The sequence below is a fragment of the Salarias fasciatus genome, chromosome 12, assembly GCF_902148845.1.
Source record: "Salarias fasciatus chromosome 12, fSalaFa1.1, whole genome shotgun sequence".
In the NCBI taxonomy this organism is placed as follows: Eukaryota; Metazoa; Chordata; class Actinopteri; order Blenniiformes; family Blenniidae; genus Salarias; species Salarias fasciatus.
Window position 1 is genome coordinate 25,347,095 of NC_043756.1, and position 10,936 is coordinate 25,358,030.

At 42.2% G+C, this 10,936-nt stretch overlaps 1 protein-coding gene across 1 annotated transcript; it reads left to right on the plus strand.

Annotated features, from left to right (window-relative positions):
• The first annotated feature begins 6,270 nt into the window (after positions 1 to 6,270).
• On the plus strand, positions 6,271 to 10,655 carry LOC115398670 (protein myomaker-like). Its single transcript, XM_030105567.1, has 6 exons — positions 6,271 to 6,405; positions 6,864 to 6,978; positions 9,009 to 9,157; positions 9,241 to 9,357; positions 9,448 to 9,588; positions 10,455 to 10,655. The coding sequence occupies exons 1-6, from the start codon at positions 6,271 to 6,273 to the stop codon at positions 10,653 to 10,655; spliced, it is 858 nt and encodes a 285-aa protein (XP_029961427.1).
• The last annotated feature ends 281 nt before the right edge of the window (positions 10,656 to 10,936 follow it).

Genomic DNA, 10,936 nt, shown 5'->3' on the forward strand with positions numbered 1-10,936 from the left:
CTACTTCTTAGACCTTTTCTTTTTTGATTTCTGCTTTTTCTTCTTTTTTTTCTTGGGCTTCTTCTTCTTGGCTCCTTCTTCTTCTTCCTTTCATCCTCTGATGAGAAAGATATTGACGACGATCTAGTTGAGATGTCTTTTGGTTTTGCTGTTGTGAGTAGAAAAAAACAATACATCTTAATTAATGTCATCAATGTATTACAGCTTGATCAATGACCACATCACATGTTTAAGGCTTACAAGTATGTGTGCTTCTGTTACATCCTGTAAAGGGATAGTTAAGGAAAAACACAGACACGCTGCTTCTTGAGTCATATCCAAAGTATCTTTATAATGACTTAAGTCAAATTTAAACTATACAGTCTGAGTGTTTTCTATGGATTGACATTTTACATCTGCTAAAATTTACATATACCGTACTGAAAATATCAATTTTAGTCATGTATAGCTGTCATAACCAAAGTAATATCAGCATTTTACCCATAAAATATAAACACAGAAGCATTAAACACATTTTCTTATCAAATATGTACTCATCAAATGCTTAACAGTTCACAGCAAAATTATAAGCATTGCTCAGAACGCTGCTTGTGCCGCCAAGCAGTCAGCAAGGAATCTACAATGAGTGTGACGTTCACTTTGACTCTGAAAGTTACTGCAGACACCAGTATCTCACTTTCCACGTTTCTCTTAAAAAACAGAAAACATAAATACTTCTACACATGCATGATGCATTATCATGACGCTTCTTACCTGTAAAGGGGATAATAAAGGAAAAACACAGACACGCTGCTCCTTGAGTCATATCCGGTGGAATCATGGATGAACGGAAGCAGCGCGCTTCCCTCCACAGTTGAGCTCAGACATAAACAATCAAACCCCGATCATTGCGCACAGAAACAACTTTCAAAGAAAAAAACTTGTTGAAACTTCAATTGCTTGAATTCATGAAAGTACCTGGTTAAAAATAACACTTCATCAAAGGTTGAAAAAGATTAAGGTAAAAATCATCGTGATCTGTTGATTGAGTTATCTGTCTTGTTTTACTCTGGTCTCCCATTCAAAGAAGCACAGTGTTCAGCCAAACAGGGATAATCTGTGTTTCAGCATAATTTAATGTGTGAGATAATTTGGAAAGATGTATTCGGTTCCTATTTAATGATGTTTTCTGCAGTGTTTCCGTTTCCACAATTTTATTTCTTTGAAAGTTATTTTTTTGTGTGTTCAATGATCGGGGTTTGATTGCTCATGTCTGAGCTGAACTGTGGAAAGAAACGTGCTGCTTCGTTCATCAGCAGCGTGTCTGTGTTTTTCCTTTATTATCCCCTTTACAGGTAAGAAGCGTCATGATAATGCATCATGCATGTGTAGAAGTATTTATGTTTTCTGTTTTTTAAGAGAAACGTGGAAAGTGAGATACTGGTGTCTGCAGTAACTTTCAGAGTCAAAGTGAACGTCACACTCATTGTAGATTCCTTGCTGACTGCTTGGCGGCACAAGCAGCGTTCTGAGCAATGCTTATAATTTTGCTGTGAACTGTTAAGCATTTGATGAGTACATATTTGATAAGAAAATGTGTTTAATGCTTCTGTGTTTATATTTTATGGGTAAAATGCTGATATTACTTTGGTTATGACAGCTATACATGACTAAAATTGATATTTTCAGTACGGTATATGTAAATTTTAGCAGATGTAAAATGTCAATCCATAGAAAACACTCAGACTGTATAGTTTAAATTTGACTTAAGTCATTATAAAGATACTTTGGATATGACTCAAGAAGCAGCGTGTCTGTGTTTTTCCTTAACTATCCCTTTACAGGATGTAACAGAAGCACACATACTTGTAAGCCTTAAACATGTGATGTGGTCATTGATCAAGCTGTAATACATTGATGACATTAATTAAGATGTATTGTTTTTTTCTACTCACAACAGCAAAACCAAAAGACATCTCAACTAGATCGTCGTCAATATCTTTCTCATCAGAGGATGAAAGGAAGAAGAAGAAGGAGCCAAGAAGAAGAAGCCCAAGAAAAAAAAGAAGAAAAAGCAGAAATCAAAAAAGAAAAGGTCTAAGAAGTAGACTATCTATGTGAATGAAAAACTATTGTTGCAGTTGTAATTTTCTATGTTTTAGTGGAGTTTGTGTGGCACTTTTATTTTGTTGAATTGGGCACAACAATGTTTTTTGTGAAAATTAGCAGTACTTTCATATATAGTAGTTGAATATTATTTATATAGTGGTTTAGCTTTTGTAGTAGTTTCCAATTGTTAGTTTAAATAAATATAATATTTTTTCTTAAAAGTAAAAGTTATCAATAGTGCATCATGTTTTGATTATTTTACTCTGAGTTGTGAATTGGTTATTTTGAAAATAAATGTCTTTAATAATGGAAGCAATATCACAGAACCCGTACAGGTAAGTCTTGGGTACTTTGAGTGTAAGTACCCGGTACCTGCATAGGTAGGGAAGGTAGTTACTGGCATAGTACTCAGTAGTTGCACAGTAAGTGAAGCCCACAAGTGTTCGCTTTAGAATACGGCCCGGTTCCCTGTCGTTGAGCAGTAGTTACAGGTAAGTACTCGGTAGTTGCACAGTAAGTGAAGCCAACAAGTGTTCGCTTTAGAATACGGCCCGGTTCCCTGTTGTTGAGCAGTAGTTACAGGTAAGTACTCGGTAGTTGCACAGTAAGTGAAGCCAACAAGTGTTCGCTTTAGAATACGGCCCGGTTCCCTGTGGTTGAGCAGTAGTTACAGGTAAGTACTCGGTAGTTGCACAGTAAGTGAAGCCAACAAGTGTTCGCTTTAGAATACGGCCCGGTTCCCTGTCGTTGAGCAGTAGTTACAGGTAAGTACTCGGTAGTTGCACAGTAAGTGAAGCCAACAAGTGTTCGCTTTAGAATACGGCCCGGTTCCCTGTCGTTGAGCAGTAGTTACAGGTAAGTACTCGGTAGTTGCACAGTAAGTGAAGAACACAAGTGTTCGCTTTAGAATACGGCCCGGTTCCCTGTTGTTGAGCAGTAGTTACAGGTAAGTACTCGGTAGTTGCACAGTAAGTGAAGAACACAAGTGTTCGCTTTAGAATACGGCCCGGTTCCCTGTTGTTGAGCAGTAGTTACAGGTAAGTACTCGGTAGTTGCACAGTAAGTGAAGCCAACAAGTGTTCGCTTTAGAATACGGCCCGGTTCCCTGTTGTTGAGCAGTAGTTACAGGTAAGTACTCGGTAGTTGCACAGTAAGTGAAGCCAACAAGTGTTCGCTTTAGAATACGGCCCGGTTCCCTGTCGTTGAGCAGTAGTTACAGGTAAGTACTCGGTAGTTGCACAGTAAGTGAAGCCAACAAGTGTTCGCTTTAGAATACGGCCCGGTTCCCTGTTGTTGAGCAGTAGTTACAGGTAAGTACTCGGTAGTTGCACAGTAAGTGAAGAACACAAGTGTTCGCTTTAGAATACGGCCCGGTTCCCTGTTGTTGAGCAGTAGTTACAGGTAAGTACTCGGTAGTTGCACAGTAAGTGAAGAACACAAGTGTTCGCTTTAGAATACGGCCCGGTTCCCTGTTGTTGAGCAGTAGTTACAGGTAAGTACTCGGTAGTTGCACAGTAAGTGAAGAACACAAGTGTTCGCTTTAGAATACGGCCCGGTTCCCTGTCGTTGAGCAGTAGTTACAGGTAAGTACTCGGTAGTTGCACAGTAAGTGAAGAACACAAGTGTTCGCTTTAGAATACGGCCCGGTTCCCTGTTGTTGAGCAGTAGTTACAGGTAAGTACTCGGTAGTTGCAGTGGAAGTACCGGATAAGTACTCGGTAGTTGCAGTGGAAGTACCGGATAGTTAGACAGTAAGGAAAGACAGGGGTGATCTTCAGGGCTGGGTAACTTTAAAAGGTGAATTGGTGTATCTGAAAAATGAAGACATTAAATAAAGATGTTTTGCACGTCTGCATGTCTTGTCATTATTATGTGAAACACATTTTAATCAGTACGTTACAGTATTTCAGTTTGTCATTGGTCACACAATCTGTAGGGGTCCATGGTGATTCTTAGGAGGAAGTGGCACATCAAGGTTGTACAGTAAAAGCATATGTGAGAGATATGAACAGTTTTTGCTATTTCGAGAGTGGGTGAACCATTGTTAATGTTTTTTGCTGTTCGTAGGCACCCCATATTTGTTTAATTCATATCCTGTGTTTTTATTTTATTTTATTTTATTGTTTCTGGAGGCACTGAATGTCATTGAATGCCTCACAGAAAAACGAGCGTCTTTGAACTACACATTGAGAGTGTCGGAGAGCAGTTGAAGCTGAGGAGACGTCATGAATCTTGTTCGGAATCGAAAATAAAATCTATCTATTAAAAATCCATCCTGTGGATCTTCATTGCCGGGGACTACGGGAGCAACACATATGTTCAGGAAAATTACACTGTCTTGACAAGTATCTATATGGTAAAACACAGGAAACTACCGTGTAAGACTTCAGAACTTACACTGTAAACACGTACGTAAGTACCCCATAAGAGTCTGTAAAATGTCATGCTACATTTATGAAAGTTACCCCCACACTTTAGGAAATTACCTATTAAGACACATCAAACTACACTGTAAGACAACCGCACTTACGCTGTCAGACACAAGTGTAAGTACTCGTCGGGTTCCGCGAAATAACTTATACATGTCCGACAGTTACCTTCACAGTTGAGGAAACTACACTGTAAGAGAAGGGAAGTTACTCTGTAAGACGCGGGCCGTATTATAAAGTGCTACCTTTTTTTCTTTTCAAAATAAAACTCTGCGGACTAACAGATATCTAAATGAACACTTTCAAAATAAAACTTTTGATTCTCTCCTTGTGACCAGGTACTGAATAAACCACAGACTGGTACCAGTCCATATCCTGTATTTATACCTGCAAACACACTCAGGACCTGAAACTGCTGCACTGTGGGTTGTTTTATATCTTCTACATCCATGTGGGTGTGTGGTTTGGGTGGATTCTGGGGGTGGATGGTCACATAGGGTGGGTTGAGAGTTTTGGTAGAAAAAAAATTTAAAAAAAACTATTTTATCCAATACTGTTTTTTTTAGACTCCGCCTCCTCCGTCCACGCCCATTCAGAATCCCATAAAATCTAAGCAAATTGAAGCACCAACGCAAGATCCCCGGAGCCTTCTGATTGTTCAGATGATCACCTTGGAACAAACATGCTGGTGGTGCTACGGTTCCCAGCAGGGGGCGTGGTGAGGCCACGATGGCGTGGCAGCGGCTCAGTTTACTGACACACTGAGAGCCTGAAAGTTAGCCTTTGTGTCAGTGCCTGGAGCCCATGAGCAGGTGCAACAGCTGAGGACAACTGCTGAGGGATTACTGGAGGAACACAGAAACAGCAGCTCTGAAGCGGCTCAGACGAGGCTTCAGTGAGAGGAGGGCCGGCAGGAGATGTGTTTGTGGCGCACGAGCAGAGTTTACACATCAGGAACACCGACTGCTTCAACTGAGACCACGAAGAGTCGACGTGTCCAGATTACAGCGTGAATTCTCTCTGTGAGAATATTCTGTTCTCCTTGTGGTCACTTCTCTGACACCTCCCGCTTTAGATGTCGGCTCTTCTTATCGTTGTGAAGCAGAATTCACCAAGCGTTGGATTGTTCACCAACCAATAGGGAACATGAGCTGGTTTGGTGAGACAGGTTAGTTTGACCCTGCTGACGATGTGTTGCAGTAGTAATCCTGTTCAGTGAATTAACAAAAAATAAAACAAAATGAGTGAACAATATCCTGGAAAGTGATCACCTGGAGCTCAATGAGCAGACATGCACCTCTGAGTCTGGTTCTACAGGAAGTGTTTTCACTGTTATCTTTAAAATTAAGGATTTTCTGCCTCCAATGAAAATCCAGAATAACTTGTTCTCTGTGATATGTTCAGTAAAATTCTTCTCTCAAAGCTTTGCAGATGATTACATTTGAGTTTGGGTTCACGTCTCGTCCTGTCTCTCACCATGTTGAGCCTCAGCGTTGCCTCCTCGCCCCACCCAGGCCTCTCCCCGAGGCTCCGGCATGCAAACAGCTGTCCAGTGATGACGGTGCACGTCCAGGCCTTCTTGGTCTATTTAAAATTTAAAGGTCCTGATAGACAGCTGGGGTGTTGATGCTGTGCGGGAGTGTGTGCAGACTGATCGTCCACTCACTGTTCGACTGGCTCACAAGTTCGACTGGACTTTCTGACAGCAGGACGGAATCTTCTGGCGTCCCGAAAGCGCGTCTGTCCCTCCGTCATGGGTGCCTTCATAGCCAAGATGTTGCTTCCCACCGTGAGCAGCCTGGTGTTCCTGCCTGCAGCCAGCGTGGCAGCCAAGAGGGGCTTCCACCTGGAGGCCATGGTCTACTTCTTCACCATGTTCTTCACCGCGGTGAGCATCCGTCAGCGCTGTGCTGCTCTTCGTCTCTGCATGCTGTCGAGTGTTTGTAAATCAGCTGTGAGTTTGGCTGCAGAACATCCTGAAAGCGTTTATATTTAAGGAACCTTCTACATCACATGTGAGCCTCCATCGTTAAAAGCAACCTGAATGTGCAGATTATAGTTTACCATCATCTCTGTGGCATAAAGAAGATTGTAAATAAGTAAATTGTCACAGAACGGTTCCCTTTTTTAAGAATTTGCAAGAACAATGTTCTTATTAATTAATTTCTCAAAATTCCTCCTCTGTGAAACATTCTTATCAACAATTGATTTTAACCCTGCATGACAACATATTGCTATAGCTGTGGTACGCCACCTGTTATGGACACATGTGCATTAAATTTGGACCTATTGGTGAACTGGTAGCCATATGTGGTGGGCACAGGTTGAGCTGCTGTCTTCCTGCAGATCTATCATGCTTGTGACGGTCCAGGTCTGTCCATCCTGTGCTTCATGAGATACGACATTCTGGAGTACTTCAGCGTTTATGGGACGGCGCTCTCAATGTGGGTCACCCTCACTGGTCAGTCCTGAAACTAAACTGTACAGTGTGCTGTGGTTCTGTTTTTTGAAGTAGACTATATCCATCCATGCATCCATCCATCCATCACTCCATCCATCCATCCATCCATCACTCCATCCATCCGTCCATCCGTCCATCCATCCATCCATCCATCCATTCCACTCTACCTAGTTCAGGGTAACGGCCCACTGGAGCCAATTCTAACTAATTATGAGGACAGCCAGACAGGTCAGGACAGGTCTCCACTTCATCACAGGAAAAATACAAACAAATCAAAAACAGCAGTCTTATTCGCACTTCGGGGCATTTTAAGGTCACCAGTTAACTTCACTCTGGAAGGTCCTACTCACCCAAGTTCTTCTCACCTCAAGGCAAGAGTGCTAACCACTGCTCCACTGTGCCGCTCTACCATACAATGTCCTGAAAATCATCCTGAGTCACCACTAGACTTTCTACAACATCCACTACATCATTCAAGAAGCATGGAGAATATTGAAGTAAATAGGTCAGTCTTCAACAGCAATGGAGGTCTTTAGATCTTTAGACAATTATCTTAGGCCTTTAGATTTAGATCCAACCGATTTAGTCACACTTAGCAGGGGCCACGGCAATGGAAATTAGCGCGGGTCAGCTGACCCACCTGAAGACGGTAGATGAACTGATGACGGTGGATGAAAAAATATAGCTGAAATGAGCAAATTTGCAGAGATTGTGTCCCGCGCTACAGCTCCCCTGCCATGGCCCCCGCTAAGTGCGGCTAAATCGGTTGGATCTAAATAACTTCTGAAGGACTCCGAGCTGCACCATGTTTGTCTGAGTGAGTATATGAGTATGCACACACCTATAAATAAGGTCCAGGTGTCAAAAAACCGGAGTTGCCCTTTAAGTCTTGTACATAATACAGTTAAATTATTTCATGCTCTGTTGTCGTTTGATATTTTTACATCTCATTAAAGTTGTTTTCCATGTGGACCAGTGTTGTCAGGTCTTTCCCTCTGTGAATAATAATGTATTCAGTCAAATATTGGACTCTTGGAATGGAGGTTCGTTTCTCCCAGTTAGCTCAGCAGACGGCGACTCGCTGGCCGAGCTCGGCCTCAGAAACAACCAGCTGTGTCTGCAGCAGTTGTTTCAACAAATGTTGTGCCTGTATTTAGTTCTGCTCTCACACACTCACATTCCCCTTATTCCATCACTTGATCACACCCATGCACAAACACACAAAACATGTTTACCACCCTCAGTTAACAAGTTTGGATAAAGTTTTCTTTTTTTTTTTTTTTTTTTTTTTTACAAATATTAACAATGATTTTGTTGTTCCAGCTTCTTGAAAAGAAAAGTGTCGATCTGGGTTTCAAAATGCTCTCAATAGCCATAACAAACTTAAATAATATTACACAAAGGAAAATATTAAAACAATTCACATGTAGAGAAGTCATAAATCCACAGGTGTCAGAGTAAACCTGAGATCACTGCACTTATGCATAAAAAAAAACAAATTCCACAACTACTGATGGTTAATTTAAAAGATGTGACAGACAAACTCCTAAAATAGCTAGTGCTTGAATAAAAGATACCTAAAACGGCTTATGAAAGAGAAAACAGAAGAGCTAAAAGTATTTTTTTTTGGATGAAACAGTTTGCTGAACTAAATGACTACAAGTTAAATTCAGTAAATATAGTAATGAAACTTTGAACAGCTAAAACTTTATTAAAAACCGTTTGAATTACAACTCAGGATCAGTTGTAAAGCTGTGATGTTTGTTTTATTTGAACGGTTTGGAGGAACTTCTCTAAGGAAACCAGGTCACTTTGCTTGATTCTTAAAGTCCAGAAAGATTTGACAGAATGTCCAAAGTTTCTTGTTGGAAGAGTATATTTACTGATTCAGTTGTAACTGATGATTGATGATTGATGAATGAATGAATACGGAGCTGTGATTGTATCCAGTCTTTCCTGATTTTATAGTGAGTTCCGTTTGTTTTCGCCAGAATGAAAACCTGCTCTGACCCGTGTCATTCCTCTTTCAGCTCTGGGGGATTTCGATGAGCCACAGCGCTCCAGTGTCACGATGTTCGGAGTGTTGACCATCGCTGTGAGGATCTACCAGGACCGCTGGGGCTACGGAGTCTACTCTGGACCGATCGGATCCGCCGTCTTCATCATCACCGTCAAATGGGTGAGCAGTCCGTGCCTGCGCCTGCCCTCTGCTCTTTGGTCCAATCTGGACCGCTGACTGAGTTCAGTTCACCGCTCTTCCAGTTGCAGAAGATGAAGGAGCTGAGGGCGGTCTACCCCGAGAAGTCCGTGTACACGCAGCAGGTCGGTCCAGGCTGCTGCTTCGGCGCCCTCGCCCTGATGCTGAGGTTCTACTTCGAGGTGAATGAGCTGCAGTGAATTTCAGGTTTCCAGTTCATCTCAAAGAGACTGGGGTCAGGACGGTGTGTGGCTGATCTCCTCTTCCTGCAGGAGTGGGACTACGCCTACGTCCACAGCTTCTACCATCTGTCTCTGGCTGTGTCCTTCGTCTTGCTGCTGCCGAAGAAAAGCCGCTACGCGGGGACGGGACGGAGCGCGGCCAAACTCAGCTGCTTTACCCTCTGCTGCTGCGTACGTCATTGACTGAGTCTTTATTTCAGTTGTCATCACAGAAACCATACAGCTCCAGCACTGAGCCACTTCGCTCATGTGATTAGCTAACAACACTGACACCAGTAGCAGTAGCTAACATGAGTGTTCATCAGGTAAGCTAGGTGGCTAGCTTAAAGGAGCTAAAGGAGCTGCAACTGATTGACTGGACTGCTAAGATTATGTGGGACATGTATAAAGGTGAACTGAATCTTTGTCCTCTTGATATTTTGGCAGAACGTAATTTACACTCTGTCTTATTTTTGTTATTTTCATTAATATTAAAGAATCTCCGAAACCTGAAAACGGTGCAATATCAGGCTTAAGAGGAAAATGAAAAGTTAAAACAAAAGTGTGTCCTAACAGAGTTATATACATAGAATATGGCTTCACTGAAGTAATGGACTTAATTAGAGGCAAATGCATCTTTTGTGGTGACAAACTGATGAATGAAAGTTTGAAAAGTGAATGTGAACCAGCACCTGACCACCAAACCCCCGAAAACTTTCTCCTCAGAGAAAAATAACTCTTCGTTAGGAATATAGAAAGGAAACTGCATTTCACAAATAGTGTGTCATGAGGTTCCTTCATTTTTTTTTTTTTTTTTTAATTTTAGTTGCACAGGGTGTGTTGAGGGGTTATCTAAGTTTACAATGGTAAAATTTCGGTGCCTTAAGAAAAAGGCTGGAAATCTCTGACCTGAAGTGTCCTGTGTGGAGAAGTAATGCTTCTTAAAACCTTTATTCATCAGTACTTTTAAATCCAAGACTGCGTACTCACATTTAAAGGAGCACAGCTTCAGTGAGCTCGGACTCCTCTAATCCTGCCTGCTCGTTCCTTCCCTGCAGGGTATTTCTCCTGCCTCCTCTCGAGAGAAGACAGACAAGCCCAAGAAGAAGTCGTCTCGGCCCGTGTGGACGATCCCCACCGAGAAGCCATGGTCGAGAAGCTGCAGCAGCCCCACCCTGCCGCTGTACACCCCCCCGCCCTCCACCCCGGTCAAAGGGACCAGCATCAGCAAGCTCAAAGAGATGAACGGCTGGAAGTGAAGCCAGACACTGAACTTTCGGCTTCCTCCTGAAGGACAGACGTAAACACAAGTCAGCTCGGAGCAGGGAAATGGGAGAGTTACCAAATGACTGTCAGCTCAACACCGATACTCTTATGTGGCTGTTAAGTTAATCTAGTTCAGCAGGAAAGAAACAACCGCGTGGAAGTTTCTCTCTACTCTTAAAAATCCTTTTTGGCTGGTAGAATATTTAAGGTCAACACGAGGATGGATGTGAGGATTAAAGTGCTGCGAGGCAGCGGGTAAAGAAACAGACTGATG